This window comes from Mytilus galloprovincialis, chromosome 1 (assembly GCF_965363235.1).
Source record: "Mytilus galloprovincialis chromosome 1, xbMytGall1.hap1.1, whole genome shotgun sequence".
In the NCBI taxonomy this organism is placed as follows: Eukaryota; Metazoa; Mollusca; class Bivalvia; order Mytilida; family Mytilidae; genus Mytilus; species Mytilus galloprovincialis.
In genome coordinates this window covers 122,249,490-122,268,625 of record NC_134838.1, presented here as the reverse complement: position 1 = coordinate 122,268,625, position 19,136 = coordinate 122,249,490, and the positions used below count along the sequence as shown (strand labels likewise).

The 19,136-nt window shown below is 32.1% G+C and overlaps 1 protein-coding gene across 1 annotated transcript; it reads left to right on the top strand.

Moving 5' to 3' along the window:
* Positions 1 to 9,771: 9,771 nt before the first annotated feature.
* On the top strand, positions 9,772 to 17,518 carry LOC143056444 (uncharacterized). The gene is made up of 4 exons (XM_076229553.1): positions 9,772 to 9,956; positions 13,086 to 13,211; positions 14,563 to 14,685; positions 17,421 to 17,518. The coding sequence occupies exons 1-4, from the start codon at positions 9,884 to 9,886 to the stop codon at positions 17,444 to 17,446; spliced, it is 348 nt and encodes a 115-aa protein (XP_076085668.1). The 5' UTR covers positions 9,772 to 9,883; the 3' UTR covers positions 17,447 to 17,518.
* Positions 17,519 to 19,136: the final 1,618 nt, after the last annotated feature.

The following is a 19,136-nucleotide window of genomic DNA, read 5'->3' as shown; positions in this document are numbered from 1 at the left end:
CAAGCTTTAAATGACAAAATCGTGAAAATGGTGCGTATATTGAAAAGCGGTGAACTCGGTTTATGTCCGTTCAAAATAACCCTTACTTCGCATTTGTTCCAAAAATCACCCAACCGTAGAGTTGTCGACAATTGTCTTTAAAGTCATTTTCAACCAACTTTACAAAGTTCTAATATAAAATAAATAAAAATTATCAGACTTTTTTGAAAAACAAAAGTGTTGCGTTTTCATTGGCACTCAGTATATCTTTGTGGTGGCTTGTCAGTATCATTAGTAAAACACTTTAAAATGTTGAATTGATCCTCAGATTAGAAGAAATTTATTGGATTTTAGTAATGACAATGCCTAACATGATGCTTGGGCCTGATGAGCTAGAAAGTAAGCTTCTGTGCTGTTTTCTATCAATTCTTTGATAATATCTCCTTCAAAGCTGGTGAAAGCAAAACAAATTTGGTCAATGGACAAATAATGTTTGGTTCAAACAAAAAATAAAATGCTTTTATCTCCCTGTTACTTACATTGTACATAGAAATGATAATACATGGAGACATCCTTGTACATGAGAGTTGTCTGTAAAATCTTTACTTCACAAAGAATGAATTGCATAACAATGAACCGAGCTCAAAGCAAAGCACTTTAATAATACACTTAGACAGAGAGCTCAATCCAGTGATATACTTTGTACTACAGGTCCTTCGTGAACATCCATCAACCAGAACCATATCTCAATAACATGCCATTCTACATGGTTGTATCAGAAGTCCTGAAAAAGACATGATTTTTTTTTTATCGTATTTAAAGTATATATGCATAGGTTAAAACTTTCACAAATTTGAGGTATAATCATTCAGTGTCTGGCAACTATCAATCGCTTCATGCACAAACTGATATAGGTTGAGCATGAGTGCCCTCTGTTGGAAATAAAAACATACCTCCACCTAATTTTAGTAAACTGATGAAGAAACATTCAAAACTATAAAATGTTATCCAAGACTTGTCAGTGTCTATATATAGCTATTCACCATCGCCACTGAATCAGTGATATATGTACACATAAATACATGTAAGACTAAAATTAAAGTACATATATAAGACTAAAACTGACATTCAGTCTTTACCTTCATTCCCCAAGTCCTGTTCAAATCTTAATTCATGATAAAATAAAATTACAACCAATGAAATCAAAGGCGAATTAAGAGCCCCCCCCCCCCCCCCCCCCCCTGTCTGGAAAAATATGGTTGATTATCTAGAGGACCACTGGAGCATGATCAGAGTGGGCCCTCTCTTATGCAGTCAGTGGGCCCGCACTTATGAAAATTTCTGGATTCACCACTGGAAATATCCCTCTAATAGACTAGCATTTAAATCCCAGTTTTCTAATATGGTAGCTAGGTGGAACCTAAAACTAAAAAATTTGAAAAAAATATTTATATATATATTTCAAATGCATGTATATGTGATAATATAAATTCTCCAGATTTCACTGTATTTTCCCTTTTGATGTTTTTCAAATACAGCCAGTTTGGTGTGGGTTGATGTTTGATTGTTGTACATGTTATATATTGACATGAGATTTGTTTATATACATAATACATGTACTTATTTCCCTAAATTCAAATAAAATAGATGTGAGAAATTAAAGGAAACCATATGCAAATATTAAAAAAATAATTTGCATTTGTTCTGTTGATTGATAGTGGTACACATATGAAGAAATGGTGAAATCACTTATATATAGTTCTGATCAAAAGTTTCATGATAGACATGCATGGTAAATAAGTAGTAGTAGGTTGTTTGAAGTTTGCAGCATATTCAACTTTGAAAATCTTTTTCAGGTCTACAATCCATATAAAAATCTGTATATATGTGGTATAATTTCCAATGAGACAGCTTTCCAGAGGTTAAAATAACAAAGTAATTATAGGCAACCATACAGCCTTAATAAGTGAGAAAAAAACAGTCTAGACATGTTAAGTAAGCAACAATTAATGTAATGGCCTGATTTGCAACTTATAAACAACAGGTTTGGAACCCTCCCCCCAAAAAAATCAAAGAGCAGATTGCTCTGACGGATACGATTGCCGTTGTTTCGTTGACACATGTACATGTATACATGTAGCTGGATAATATTATTTTCAAAACTAATTCAACTGCACATGTAAAATAGTTACAAAATAGCCAATCCCGGATAAAAGTGTATGAACAATGCGATTAGGCCTATTGTGTTTTATTTTTGTACTATCAATTCCAAGTTTACTTTCCACAGCAGTCACTGAGACTCAGAGTGAGAGAAGGTATTTCACTTCGTATCTTATCACCTATTTTCCTACGTTAATTCTAGAAGGAACCCCATTCCTAACTCTTTAAATATTTAATTTCCTTTCGGTCAGTGGTCATGACTCCTTTCCGTACACATTTATCGGTTTAAATTTCGATCATTTTTAATATAATACACTTTATTGACAGAACGAGCTAATACTCGACGTATTGTTTTAATTCAGAATTCACGGAAGTTACTTCCAGAAGGGAGACAATTGGAAACAATAATATGGAAGACTCCATTTTGCCTGAAGGGGTGTTCTACGATGTGGACTATATTTATTTTCATTTAAATGATGCATATGATTTAAAATTATGCAACAATAATAACCTTCAATAGCAGACATACATAGAAAAGATCCCATGAGTTTAAAATTAATTAATTGAGTGGGGAATCTAGAGCAACCATTCAATCGAAAACCCCTCAAAGTCAAGAAAACTATACGCATGCGCATAATTTCTAAAAAAAACCTGGAGCAAGAACGTATATTAAATGTTTATTAAACGACCTAGATAGTTCTCTATTTCTTTATGGAAGTACAATCTCAAATATCAGTTTCATAAAGGTAAAATATAAGAAAAACTCCACTTCAGTTCTTATATGACAGAAATAGATTTATCGGAATTCAGAGAACTCTCGCATTTTATCAAACTGGGAATTCCCTCTAACATGTTTCTAAATTTAGAAAAACACTAAATATAAATACTGCGTAATTCTGATTTTCCGTGTTGTTAAAAACACGCATATAAGTCAAGGGAATTATCAAACATGAAGATTATGAAAAGAACATTATAGGAAAGTTGTTAAAGTTCAATCCCTTTGTTTGTTTTTACCTTTAAAGCAAGACAATCATAAGAATCTGAGATGTTCCTTAATGTTTAGAATAAAACGATTGACGTGAGGGCAATGCTCTGAGCCACCAGTATAAGTCTACAGATTGCTTGAAAGCAATCGTATCCCAAAAATTGTTCCAATGAAGATAAAGGCAAGCCTGGAGGGGATTCATTACATTTGGAACAACTTTTCTGAAGGATGGATACGTATAAAAATTAAAATATGTAATAAGATTGCCAATAAGACAACTACCCACAAATGTTCAAATGACAAAGCAATTATAGGCAACCATACAGCCTTCAAAAATGAGGGAAACTGTCCCAACATGAAAAGTATACATTAATACAATTGAGAAGAGAAATGGCCTGATTCACAATTCCACTAATAAACAGGTCGGGAACATCTTCCCTTCAAATAAACCAGATGCTCCACAGGGCGCAGCTTGATACTACAGCAGAGGCCGAACCCTGAACAGTTGGGGCAAGTATGGACACAACATTAAAGCCTGATACAGCTCTGAATTTGGATTGTGATCAAATAGTCAAAACAGAATAGGTTTCTGACACAATGAATGTAGTCTAAGAACTTAAAACATTTAATATTAAATTGGACTTTTACCTATTGTGGTCCTTTATCCAAAAATCTTAATACATGGTTTGAGGCACTTGTCGCAGAAAAAAATCCTATAGACTTAGGGGTCGACCATTTGATATTCTGGGGGAGGGGCAGGTGGATTTGTTTTTGATCGGTTATTTATTTTTGTAATCTAAGAGGACAAATTATTCATTTTCTGCACTAGTGAAGCAAGATTTTTCATTAAAGCAAGAGACTGATTATTCATTTTCACAACTGTTTATATGATATTCGAAAAACATACAATTTTCAAATGATTTTTTTATTATAAACAACATATTTGTGTTTCCTTTAAATTTTTATTTTGATATTTTTTTTTTGCATACTGAATGCTATAAATTTTTATTTTGACATTTTTTTTTGCATGCGGAATGCTATAAATTTTTATTTTGACATTTTTTTTGCATGCTGAATTGATATGCAGGCAGTTGCGTGTTGGCATATAGGGAGCTATGCGCCTGAATACAATTTAATTAAATATATTAAATAACTTGGAATCCTCCCCTTTTATAAATAGAGACAATCCATAACCTCAGAAATATTAATCTTAAATTTATATAAATGAAAAGTAACCATAAATAAAATTCAACAATGTTTCTTAAAATTGGTAAAAGCGGTATAGTCATACCCCAACATGTTGACCATAGATAGACAAACAATTCACTTGCATTCGATTCACATTTGAACTATGTGTTTGTTAATGTAAACCGTTTCAAATGTGAATTAAACTAATTCAAATTAGTTAATGTCAATCCAATTCAAATTAGGTGTGAACTCAGTATGATTGTCAGGTAGGTTCAAACTGAAAGATACTTTTAAGGGAAGGGAAAGAAACGGATAAAACCATGTGTGTTACAAACACTGTTTATTCAAGTCAGAATCCTGGATCTCAATAGTACTTTCATAATGTCATATAAAAACATGAATTTGATAGTTACATACAATGCTACATGTATTTAATACGTATTAAATAACATTTATTTTAGTGATTGGTAATTCGGAAAAATCTGAAATTCAGGCGTAAATTGAGACAAACAATATCACTGAATGCAGTTTCTAGTCAAGTGACCAGCAAACATGGAAATTTACCTTTTGAATGAAAGGAAAACTCTTACATTGAAAATGAATGATGTAAATCTAGATTCTAATAATAGCCGAAGGGAGCTCACATTCACAACAGTTAAAGCATTGCTGAATTAGTGAACAAAGCATTTTTCTCATTAACTTGAAAATCCACCTATTTTTATAATAGGAAAAAACCCGAATTTTAAGACATAAATTATAAAATTCCTGATAAAAAGCGGTGCTGAGCATGCATGTAATATGCTTGAAACATATTCAAGAGGGGGAGGACAGGGGTAAGGGAGAAAGGGGGTAGGAGAAAGGAGAAAGGGGGTGGGAGAAAGGAGAAAGTAGGTAGGAGAAAGGAGAGGAAGGCTGGGAGAAAGGAGAAAAAATAAAATATCTCTACTTTTAAAAAAATTTCTAATATTTCAAGAAAAAATATCTCAAAAGGAGATGTTTTATTCTAATGGGAGAAAGGAGAACGGGGGTAGGAGAAAGGAGAAGAGGGGTGGGAGAAGGGAGAAGGGTACCCCCCTGTCCTCCCCCTCATTCAAAGAATAAAGTTTTATAACTTCCTAATGTCATTTCCAAAATTTATCAACACCTAAATCTTACTGTGGATTCCTATATTTTTCGTGGATGTCATTTCTCCTGGATTGTTGAAAACTTGCATATTCATCGATATTTGATTTTGTGGTTTTAACAATCCAGACAGACAAATAGCAATGACGTGTTTAGGAAAACATGACCTAAAACCTCCTTCATATAAGACAAAAATACATGGGAACTCATACTGAATGGTCAAATGTGTTCAATATGAAAATTGCAGTTAAGATGGTAAAATCACAAATCAGCCGTTTCTGTAAATGGACTATGACTTTTGAGCAAATTAAAAGTAGTCCGAGATTACTCTGACGTCCAACGGCTGTTTTGCCAGACAAGCTGGGGCCGTGGGACGTCAGAGCTCGTCCCATATCAAAAAGTGGATATTTGCCCACCCAAAATAGATGCGCTGCTTCGCCGACTGACGGCCATGGAGTTATATAAATCGGGCACCAATCTGTTCATTTTTCTCTTCATTTTTGTAAGTTTCACCTACCTGCCAACCTTTATTTTTCCATATTTTAACAGTTTTCACAGTGACCCATCGATTTCGGCATTTTGCCGTTGGACGTCAGAGTAATCTCGAACTAATTTAAAGGGAAATGACAGGGAAGGGGCAAAATATTGTTCAAGGGGAGCAAATGCCCTTTCATTTGGTATGCAGGTTTCAAAAATAGAGGGAGAATAAGAGGAAAAGTTGAGTCATCTTATTAGACTTCAGTTAAATAATGTAGACTAATTTAAAAAAAAAAAAAACCCACAGAACTATGTCTAATTCACTTTGACTACTGATATGCAAACCTAAAAACAGAAAAATATACCATAAAATAGTGATTGAAAGATTCATAACACTTTGAAAGGATAATTCAGACACGTGTTACACAGGGAGCATGTTTGTTTACAAATAATAATGTCACGTGATCGCGCAGACCTCACATGTTGCATCGCCCTTACAATTCACCAATACATAACCATTTTCATGCAAACATGCAACGTGAATGTGATTGGTTATCAAATAATACAAAAATAATGCATGAACCGTTGAAGAAAAAATTATTTCATCAAATAGATGGATTTTCACTTTCGACACGAATAGGTCGAGTTGACATTTCTGTCATCGGAGATAGTATTGAGATAAATGGGATAAACACGGGGGGTCAACTTCCTATTATTGGGTATACGGGGATGTGCCAAAAATATGGGTCATAATTTTGCGAGATTTTATATAAAAATGACCCTCCTTTTTAATGACATCCTATATTAAAATACATTTACGTTTGATAACTATATATTGATTTGGAATATGATCTACATATATATATATATCATATATAAATATGCCATTATTAATGGTCAATTATTATATTAAATTAGATCAATTCATTTGAAAGTTCACCTTTCAAACAAAGTGCTTTCAAATAAGTTCCCAAATGAACCCCGGTGAGTTAGTGCTTATATAAGCATGGCTCATATTTTAAATATTGTATATAAGTATAGGTAATTCTTTCTTAAATATTTATATAACTATAGGTACTGAATTTCAGTGAATGTTATATTAAAATGGGTACGTTTTTTGAGGCAAAAATGGCACACCCCTACCAAGAAAATATCGAAGTTACCCCCCCGTGGGGATAAAACGGACCGTCAAAAAGGTCTAGAGAAGCACATCAGTAGAACCTTAACATGAATAAGTAATACTTACAAAAAATTCTCTAATTGATAAACTATATGACTAAAATTTCACGAAAATAACAATAAATAATTTTGTTCTTCGTGATGAAACTGCTTAAATTGGCGCGAAAAAATATTCTTACTCCTACTGCTTCACGTAAAAAATTTTTATAGAATTGAATTCGACTACAGTTCAGCATAAAAAAACGTGAATATGCAAAAGTCTGATAATATGTTAATGAAAAAGTGTGTATAAATTTTCGTAAACGAAGTTACCTGTATACTTCACCAAAAACTACATTTGAGCGCAAAGATCGTATGTGTGATTCGGCTTATGTAACAATCGTCAATCGGAACTACTCGGCTATTCACTTCGTGCAACCAGAAAGGCCGAGTAGTTCCGATTGGTAAAGTACAACATGATTAATGGAATTTTTTGCGTTGCTATTAAATCATTGAAACCACGTGATTGAGGCCATCTATTTTTATTGCGGGTTCCACATATCTAAATCGGAATTATAGAAAAAATGGAATTTTGTGAGCAGAATCAAAACAGAAATGATGAACACTGCAACATTTCCATCAAAATAAAAATAGGATGGAGGATCTGTGTATTCACATTATTTGTAAAACTCTCCTTCTTCCTGTGAAGCGTGTGCTTTACATCGAGGCTTATTATGCTAAGCATCGACGCCACAGTACTTCAACCAATCAGACAATGTTTATTTGGGGCATTCTATCTAATTTTACTCAGATTTTGGAATATTTTAATCGAAATTATAGAAAAATGGAACATTGTTAGTACATATAAAATAGAAAAAGATGAATACTTTTAGCTGGAGATAATTTGGATGGGGGTTCTGTGTATTCACATTATTTGCACAACTCTCCTTACTGATGCCATATTTTGGAATTTCCGTGACCTAAATGGTTCGCGAAAATTAATATTTTTATATATAGTATAGTAATAACAAATGGCCAACACATATCATATATACAAGTATCTTGTCTGAGAGAGGGATAAATCCTGCTTTATAAAAAAAACGTATGTTTTTATATATCGACAACAACTTCTACAAGCATAGCAATAACACCACAAATAAAAGAAAATGAAAAACATCTAGTTTTCTTGCAATCTGACAGAGCATTAATTATGTAAATTTAACTTGGATTGGGATATGTATATTTCATTTTTACCTGTAATGCAACATTTTTGACGTTATAATCATTACTTTGAAACATATGATCGCACTTCACAAGGTCGGATAGAAAAAAGGGTAACATCAGAAGTTTGTGCAAGAAATTATTACGTAACTTGTGTGTTTAGTTACGTTTTATAAGTTATCTTCCACATCAGAGTTCCACAGAGGACATGATAGTTTTTCTATTCTATGTTTTTGTGTCTATCCTTTACACTTATTAAGTTGCTTCCATAATTATTCTGAATCTTACAAAATTCTAACTATCAAATATACCAATATATGAATAAAAAATGGTGTCCATTTCAAATTTCGATGTCAAACCATTGTATACCCTTCTTTTTTCAGTGAATGGTACCTTCAAACATTTCGTGAAATCATATCTCAGTGTTTTCATAAATAATGACTATGACTTTTGATATTTAAATTTTGATTGTCTAGCTTGATAAAATATAAATTTTCATTTTTCACTATACGAGCCTGAGTTGGTAGTAACTATCAATCGGTTATTTTATTTAATGGTTAGAATTTGAGTTAGCTATATGAGGCAAATAAAAACACAACATATATAAGCATCTTCAAAAACGGGAAGCACATCCATTTTCAATATACAGGCTCATGACAAGGGACAGCTACATTCAGAATATGACATGATTGAATGTTTGCTGATGCCAAACCATCCACCTCATCTTGGACAGTGATGTTACAGTACAAAGTAAGACCAAACCATAAAAATAGATTGAAAAGGGCTTTATAACTCACCTGATTGATACGATGCACACAAATTAATAAAAACACAAAAGACACAAAGTTTAGATCTGAGAGTACTTGAAAATACTGAAAGATACATCAAAGACGGTGGCTGGTACCCAACAAGTTTTTTTGATATTTCATCATGTATAATTAAAAAAAATACCACATTAATCAAAATTGTATCTCTGACATATGAATATAGTAAAAAAAAATCCTTTTAAGCATAAGAACGTTGGGTTTTTTTTTCTGATGGAAGAGACATGTCTTGTTATTGCAAAATTTTAATCATGTAATTATATATGCCACGCACGATATAACTGTGTGATTGCAACATACCAACTCTCATGCAATCTTTAAGGTCAACATTGCTTAAATTAGTCTCAATACAGGTTGCAACTTTTTGTCACCTCTAAGAAATATGTCAATCTTGATCATGAAGAAATTTTAAACTCAACTGTGGCATTCATTAGTTTTAATTGTCACATATTATTCATATATATCATATCAATTAAAAGCAGAATTTACCTTGAACAGCGTTTTAAACTATTTAATCTGTTATTTTTTGACAACTTTGACATAAAAATGTTCATTTGAATTGATTCAGTTATTATTATCTCATTAATAATGCACTATATAAATATGTGTCAATTATGCACATTCAAACATTGTTGCGGATATTCAGTTAGTTTCTGTCTCATTTAGTAAGTTATTTTTATCAGTCACGTTGCATTCATGCACTATAAAAGATTTCAAATTTAGAAAAATCTAATCATTTTTAAAATCTTAGTTATATCTTTTAGGAAAAATGATGGTTTCGGAAAGATTGATCATTGTTCTGTCAGCTGTTTGTCTTTGTGCAGTCACCGCTAAATATAAATGTAAGTAGTTGTAAAAATTCTATTTATTTTCACTGATGACAATTTTTTTAGAATGTTCTAATTGGAGGTTCACAGTGTAGATACTATTCTGTACGCTATACGGAAGTTGCGATTTTCGAAGCGATGATTTCCAACTGGCTAACAGGACGGTTTTGCCTACGGTAACTTTTCTCATCATTTGTTTACTCCTATATCTACAAAGTGCTTTGAACATCTTCAAGGTATATATAGCATCATAAATATGAGTAACTGTAACAAAAACATGCATTAGAATATAAAATATACGTGTGCATCACATCAACTTGGTAGAAAAAAGTGAAATCGATGGACAATTTTGCTCTCGTAGTACAAAGCAAATAATCTTTTATTGCAAATATTTGCATCAGTTTACAGTTAAATATATACTGTTTCAATATTCTTTTCGTATTTAAGTAGAATATTCGTATTTCCCATAAAAAAATATGTTTTCCTTGAGGATCCCAAAATAAATTACTGTACGATCAGTCTAGAACTGACTGTATTCTAGAAGCGATTTCAGATTTTTTGACTGTATGACCAGTCGTGACTTTGAAGAAAAAACAACAGCAATTTGAAGGTTTATACGTGTATATGTGATATTATGAACTATCCAGGGAACTATAACGCGTAATTACTCTCGTAAGACAATACAAACATATTTCTGATGAATTTTTTAGACGGCAAAATAATTGTATTTTTGTTCCATCAGTCTTATTTAAAATCAAATGCCTAAAAAGTAATACATGATTCGCTTGTGGACTTTGTAATAGTGTATCGTTACAGTTATCTGTTTAGCTATTACATTTTTAGATTATTTCCACCGTCCGCCGCTGACCAATTGATGATAACATAAATCAAGCTTGTCTTTTAAAATAACAAAAAATGGATAAAGACAGCTTTGCGTAGGGGGATAATTCATGTGATATAATTTTGGTAAGTTTACAGAAATAGAAGGTCCATAATGCATTAATCGGGTAAAAATGGAGCAATTTTAGAAAACTTTAATGATTGGTTTAGGAGGTGTTGGAAATACCTGATGGGTGCCCCCATATAATGTAATGTTCAAGTCCGTATCTTATATAAAGTAACCTCATAAAAGATTTTTACTAAAATTCGAAATAGACGATACACAATACAATCAATATCATTTATGATAAGGAACCCGAATAAGATTAATTAATAGTTATATCAGTCACGGATTCAAAAAAAGGGGATCCGGCAGTTTGAAACCCTTTTTTAACTATCAATTCATTTGTATGGGAACATATATTTGGAATCCCCCTTTCTCCTGGATTGGACCCCTCTCCATTTAAAAATGGCCGGAACCCCCAATGTATATTAAGTGGTTTATGAGGAGATGCGCTTACAAAACCGGCGAAACATATTGTACCGGTCCAACGGACGAACGGAAAGACGGACTTCTTTATCACTATAACCCCCCACTTGACAAAGTGGTGTACAATTGAGTGTCAAAAAGACAGTTTTCTCGTTTGAATTGTTTTACATTGTCTTATCGGGGCCTTTTATAGCTCACTATGCTGTATGGGCTTTGCTCATTGTTGAAGGCCGTACGATGACCCATAGTTGTTAATGTCTGTGTCATTTTGGTCTTTTGTGGAAAGTTGTCTCATTGGCAATCATACCACATCTTTTTTATATAGCTCTACATCTTAAACAAATTTAAGGAACTGTGATCAATTATAGGCTACAGTACGGCCTTGAATGTGTGTAAATACATGCATTTTTATATAACAACTAAATCTGTGTGTTTGTACAATTTTAAGTATAACGAAGGACATTTCTGAAACTTATATACTAGTATACATCAAACCTTCCTCTTATTTTAGCAACATTTAAACATCCTTATACTTAATGTAGTAAGTCGAGTACACCCTATCAAGCTAAAACATGTTTCATAAGTTTTCAGGATGTGAATGTGTTGACATATATTTGTGTTATTTAGAAAAATGCCACCTTCTAATGTATCGTAAATAACTTTGAAATCACCACTAGAATACAGTGACATATAAAGACTGATCATACAGTTTTAAAATAAACAAGCGAGACTGATCGTACAGTGAGAAATTCAAACAAGTGTAATTTTTTTATTTCTGGCTTCAAAGATCTGGTTGAAACTTTTACCACCACTTGAAATACTTCATTGAGTTAATTAAGTCTGGTTTTTACGTTAATTTGTACACTAAGAGGGCAAAAAGATTGTTTTTAGGTTCGCCGACTGATTTTTCTTAGTGATGCACTTGAAAATCTCTTGATTAAGGCAAAGACACGAATATTGAATGTGCGGGATTTAATTCTAAACCATTTGAGAATATCGATGTCGGCTGAATTAATCATTAAGCAATGTACAGATGATCAACTTACCGTTTAATTCAGTATACCCATCAAATTTAAAATGTGATCCAAAAAGTTCTCGCTTCGAAAATCGCGACTTCCGGATAGCGTACAGAATAGTATCTTCACTGTGAGGTTGGTTAGATACATCAAAGTTTGTTTAAATAGTACCATTTGGTACAAGGGCAGGTTTTGTAGAGATCGAAGCAGCAAATACTATTAAAAAAATCGCCTTGAATATGCAGTACATTGTTTTTAACATTTGTTTTAGAGCGGTGAATATACCTAGTGCATATAGAATTCAACTGTGTACAAATAAAAGAGTTTTGAATAGACAAAACTGTTGTATTGGGGTCTCGTATCTACCGTATGTTTTCGGATCCAAAAATCATTAAAAATTGCCCAAATTTGTAAAATAACGATTCACGATAACTCTCACATTCCAATCACATTCACCATGATCTTGTGGTTGCTTGTTTTCATTGACTTATGATTTTTGATTGCTACTTTGGTGCATCCCCTTCACAAGTATTTTGATATATTGTGACGTCGTGAAAACTATATTTATCTAGTAAGATTGAGAAAAGATACCAATGCTCATAAGTCGAAGACGAAAAAACCTGACCAAAAATAGAAAAAAAAACATCAGTCCACAAATTGTGAACAGCAAATATTCGATTGGTTATCAAAATTTGCTATTACATACTAGTATTTTGAAAATTATTTTGAATCTAAGAAAATATTTCCCTCATTTTCTAGCTCCACCTGTTTGTTTTTATGATGGACAGCCATATAAAGTGGGAAGAGCTTTCACTGCAACTGATGGATGTAACAAATGCGAGTGCTTATCCTCTGGAGAGGTTGAGTGCACTGCCATGAATTGTAGTGAGTAAGATATATCTTTCGGGAACATAGAAGGCGTATGTGTTTGTCTGAATAAGTAAAATCACAAAAAATACTGCGCGGAAAATTCAAAAAGTCCCTAAACAAATGGCAAATTAAAAGGTCAAACACATCAAAAGAATTGATAGCATCTGTTAAATTCCTGAATTAGTACGGTATTTTCTTATGTAGAAAATGATGGTTCAAACCTTGTTTCATAGCTAGCTAAACCTCTCACTTGTATGACAGTAGCATCAAATTTCATTTTATTGACAACGATATGTGAAAAAAAACCAGAATATAGGTGAAAATGTAAAAAAAAGGGGGGTCCACAGTCAATATTGTGTAATTTTAATCACTATAAAATCAAACAAACATGTACAAGAAAAAGAGAAGCACAAAAGTCAATACAAACAAGGCACATTAGCGAAAATGAGACAAGATTACAAATTTTTACAATAGCACAATGACGGGATGCAAAAGTAAAAGTTTCCTCATAGTTCGGTATTTTGTTATCTAACTTTTGTTCATGATCTAGTCAGTTAATATATTAGTACATCTTTGAAAATGAAGAAAATCATAAATCGAATATCTTTTCATATGATTAACGATAACAATAAGTAAAACATGTAAATTAAATGCCGCCGTAGACAACAATGACATTTTTAATAATCTTCATAAGATAGCTTATTGTACAAACACATCTAAATGAGAAAATGTATTAAGATCCTATCGTTAAAAATTTGACGAAAGCAATTTTGTTTAGAAATATTTATATCAACCATGCTTCTTTTCGTCAGGTCTTCATTTGAACATAAGAATCCAAATTGCTTTATTGTTAACTTTCGAGTGTGTTAACTTTTTTCCCTTCTTATTATTCCGCTTTGTCCGCAATCATTATAAACATAGTACCTTAAGGCGAGGGTCGTCAGTTTGGATGTGCGGGATGAATAAATCTGTAATCAAATTGGGGACGCCAAATTTGTTAATCCTCGTTGTAGTAGTATTACCAGAGATATGTCAAATATATGCAATAATAATTTTAACAACTCTGTAACAGAGTGGATGATGTGCTTTGATCCTATACATGGAACTCATTGTGACTAGTAAAGTGTGTCATAGAAATATTATTGATGATATTTTAAATATATGTCATCTATAATGTGTGCTTTTAGGAGGAGACAGTGTTATTTGTTTACAACAACAAAACATTTTAACACTGTTTAATAAATGATATTAAGGATTGAAATAGAACCCAAAATGTGCTCAGTAGATTCACATTTTTTGATTTAAGATAAGGCCCTTCGCCATGGAACCCTGACATAAAAAAAAATGTATTAATTTTATTATCCAGAAGGTCCATGTACTTTTGAGGGAGGTTACTATAAGCCAGGAAAGTCCTTTAAATCTAGTGATGGCTGTAACTGGTGTAAATGTGTTAAGTCGGATGTTGTGACATGCAGTGCAAACTTATGCTGTAAGTATCGTTCATCTTGCATCCAGAATGGTTTGTTATTCGTATAATTCCTCGGATATCTTTTACGAAAACATGGAACTGTAAAAATCACTTTTATTAATTATTTTTATCTGGCATTTGATCATTATTATGTTTTGTAACAGTTGACAAAAAGAATTGGAATTCAATATTTTCTGTTCGTAAGACTGTAACACAAAGAGCGTTACGTTGTCATTGATACATTTTCAATTTATAAGTATAAATATAATTGATTTGTTGTAAAGCAACCGTTTACGGTTTTTTTACGAACATCTGTGTCTTTTGCATCGACCATTCATCTTTTATGTAAAAAAATCTCAGATGAAATTTTGTAGGTTTTTTTCCAGACTTAACTATTCGTAGTTTTATAATTTGTCAGATGCACGTCTCTCGACATAGCTATACAGATAAACTTAGATATACACAAAATTAGTACATTATATATATCGACAAATTTTTCGTTGCATGCGACGTCTTCAAAAAGTTCACCTTTTAACATTGAGATATTAAGATATTAAGATATATCACATACATATATTTCATACAAAATGCATAATAAGTACGTTTAAAACATTTGAGAAAAAAGATCATTTATTCAATTTTTATAAATGTGATGTTGTGCAATTTAGGTTCATCTTCTTACAGAATCATGGATCGTTTGGATGTCGATTCAAACCCATTTTTCTATGATTCAGTAAGGTTTCAAAATTAAAGCTGTGGGATACATCTAAAAAAAATGAGACCTTTATCTCTTGCTTATATAAGATAGGTAAACAATCCGTCAAAATGGGTTCGATTCGTGTACCTTCCCGTTAGTGATTTAATATAGTGTCAAATTAAATAAATATTTTGAAATTTTAAATTTCCGAAGTCAATATTTTACCATAACATTTGTTTTATCTGTGGTACCATGGAACACAAGTTATACTATAATGTTATTCTAATAAAGTCTAACAGAAACTTCCATTTCGACTGAAATAATTGTTAAAACAAACGAACAAAAACGATAATTCAAACTAAAAAACTAACAAAACAAACAATTCTGTAAATTCGATTAATTTATGTCTATGAGGTTGAAATTTCTATAGTTATTGATACGATGTAACTATGCGATACATGTCTTTATTTTAACATAGCAAAACCGTTTCGTGCTATAACATGTCATTTAGAGTTATAAATGGTCCAAGTTATTCTTTTTATGAGAAAGAAGGGTATACTATTACAGATTCCAGATGCTAATTTTTAAGAAAAGATTTCCATTCTCAATTTTATCGTGTTGTTTCTTAATTATTATTTATAACTGTTGATGTAAACGTCTTTTGGTTTTGTGAGTCTTTGTTTACTTATTGGTTTTCATTCTTATTGTCTTATTTGTGATGAATACTTTGTAAATTAAAGTTTCAGAAGATTACATTTCTGATGTTTTCGTCTTAAATTCTTGCACTAGATATCTTAAAATTCGCAAGGAGCTTTATAGCTTTTAGTCCGTCTTATAAATATAGTTGAAGGGACCCGGTGGCCGAGTGGTCTAATTGGTCAAATTATTATTGTGTCACTAGTCTATTAACACTGATGTTGTGAGTTCCAGTCCCGCTTGTTTCACTACCATTCAACTCTTATTTTCTGTTTGATAGTACAATTAGTTTTTTTTTTTAAACTTGTCATATGCATAAACAAGCGATCAAATCGTTCAGATTTAGTTTTCCTGATAAACGGAAAAATGTCAAATAGATCATTAAGGAAAGCACTTATGGCGGACAAAATTTAAATTTGTCAATAGAATTTTATTTTTTACAAAAGAAAAATAATAAACGATATATTGAATGCTTTTTTTTTTCTTTTTGATGTTCCATGCTCTTGTTTTGTATCTGATTTGTTATTTGCTCATATTTTGATTCTGTTTTGTTCCATGCTGTTGTTTTGATTATGTGTCGTTCCATGCTGTTGTTTTGATTATGTGTCGTTCCATGCTGTTGTTTTGATTATGTGTCGTTCCATGCTCTTGTTCGATTATGTTTGTTCCATGCTCTTGTATTAATTCTGTTTTGTTCCATGCTGTTGTTTTGATTATGTGTCGTTCCATGCTATTGTTCGATTATGTTTGTTCCATGCTCTTGTATTAATTCTGTTTTGTTCCATGCTGTTGTTTTGATTATATGTCGTTCCATGCTATTGTTCGATTATGTTTGTTCCATGCTCTTGTATTAATTCTGTTTTGTTCCATGCTATTGTTCGATTATGTTTGTTCCATGCTCTTGTATTAATTCTGTTTTGTTCCATGCTATTGTTCGATTATGTTTGTTCCATGCTCTTGTATTAATTATGTTTTGTTCCATGCTATTGTTCGATTATGTTTGTTCCATGCTCTTGTTTTAATTCTGTTTTGTTCTATGCTCTTGTATTAATTCTGTTTTGTTCCATGCTCTTGTATTAATTCTGTTTTGTTCCATGCTCTTGTATTAATTCTGTTTTGTTCCATGCTCTTGTTTAGATTATGGTTTGTTCTATGCTCTTGTTTAGATTATGGTTTGTTCCATGTCTATATTTCATTCTGCTGTGTTCCTATAATAATTTAACGAATCAAACCTAATTATTGACGTCTTTTAGTTATCTTATTTACATATTTTGATACTGTTGAATTGAACAGAAAAAAAAGTTTGCTTATGAACAAAATTGTGTTTATCACTTATATTTTCAAATGCGTATTTATATTGTAGCAAAGAAAAATAAAGGCGGATATTAAAAAAAGCAACGACAAAAGACTGTCAAAATAAAACTTACATCATGTGTATGTTGTCTTAAATTTTTAATAAAAAATCTTCAACTCAGCAGTGTGCTCAATTATCCAGTTTACAGTGCTTAACTGTACGTAGCAGAAATCTCAAATCGAAAGGTCATTCATCGTCAAACCAGACATACACAAAAGAGCAACTGTCATTCATAAAAATAAAGATTTGAATTAACTAGTGCTACGTCAAACACCCCTTGAGCTCCACTAGCTTTCAAGTAGTTCGTGGCAAAGAACAGTCGATTCCAATATTAGTTGACTAGGATTGTTATTTTCCATATTGAATTTCGGCGTTTTTGCCAGTATCTCCTACTTCCTGTACGATCGAAGACGTACCCCCGTTATGTAATCAAGCAGCTAGCCGAATGTGCTGATGTAAGCTTCCTGAGATTAAGTTGCTGTTTAAAATATTAAGTTCTCAATTACTTGATGGAATTTTATTTGTTTTACATCTATTACCCCTTGAGCTCTCTGAAATTCAATACCATTTTAAATAGCAAAGACACTTGACTGACATGACGGTATTTAACTTATATAACAACTGTTTTCTCATATACAATCTTAAATTCAAAACCAATTTTCCCTTACCAGACACTTGAATGACCTGGTGCTATTTAACTTATATTACAACAACTCATTCATTTGATCTCTAAGATTCAAAAGCTATTTCCACTCACCGAGCTCTTGAATAACCTGATGGTATTCAACTTTTAATATATTCGTTTCCTTTAAAGCTCACTGAGTCTCAGCAGCTTTCGATTGTTGAAGAAAATAATGGATGTTGAGCCTAGGAGGAGACTTGAATAATCGCCGCCAAAATGTTCTCACTCCTTTCGGTCGTTAAACAGTCCCATCCCTTATAAGGAAAACAAAAACAGATGATCAAAGTATTCTCGGACAGGTGTATAAATGAAGGCAGTAATGTCTTACGTATATTTAAAACAAAATTGTTATACTTTTAATACAACCTTTTTTAATGAAACTCCCGTATAATGTGTCATTCATTACTCTCCCTTATTTAATCGTTGAATGTTTTGGTGTTGATTTGTTATGTCATTAATATTTACTTTTCTGTGGTCAGGTATTTTGTTTTCTTCATATCGAAACATACTCTTGCAACATTTGTTCCATCGTTGTTCTTTCCTAAGCTGCACAGTTCAATATATTGTTCTTGCAACAGTATAATTAAAGTATCTTCTTATATACAGTACTCTTTATTTTATACATAACTGTATGCAGTATATGATTCAAGGAGTGCTTTTGATAATAATAAAGCTTTTGCTATACTAGTAATGCAAACCTGTTTGTCAAAGTCAAATACAAATAACTTCAGCCGATTTTCTTGCGTTTCAACTGTAGGTTTTCAAAGTCTGATGTATATACTAAATTCATTGTCCTCTCTGTCTGTATGGCTGTAATTGGGAAAAAAAAACACTACAAGAATTGAGTGTATGGGCATATAATAAGATATCTAATGGTTTTTTCGTCCACTGTTATTTATAAACAGATTTTCTTTTCATGATAGTGCATCTCTTTTGTACTTTCACATCATTAGAGGGCAGCAACCGTACGCGATAACCTAAACCCTATAATATGATCACAAACATTTTCATTGGAAGAGATAATAAGCTTTTTATGAAACAAA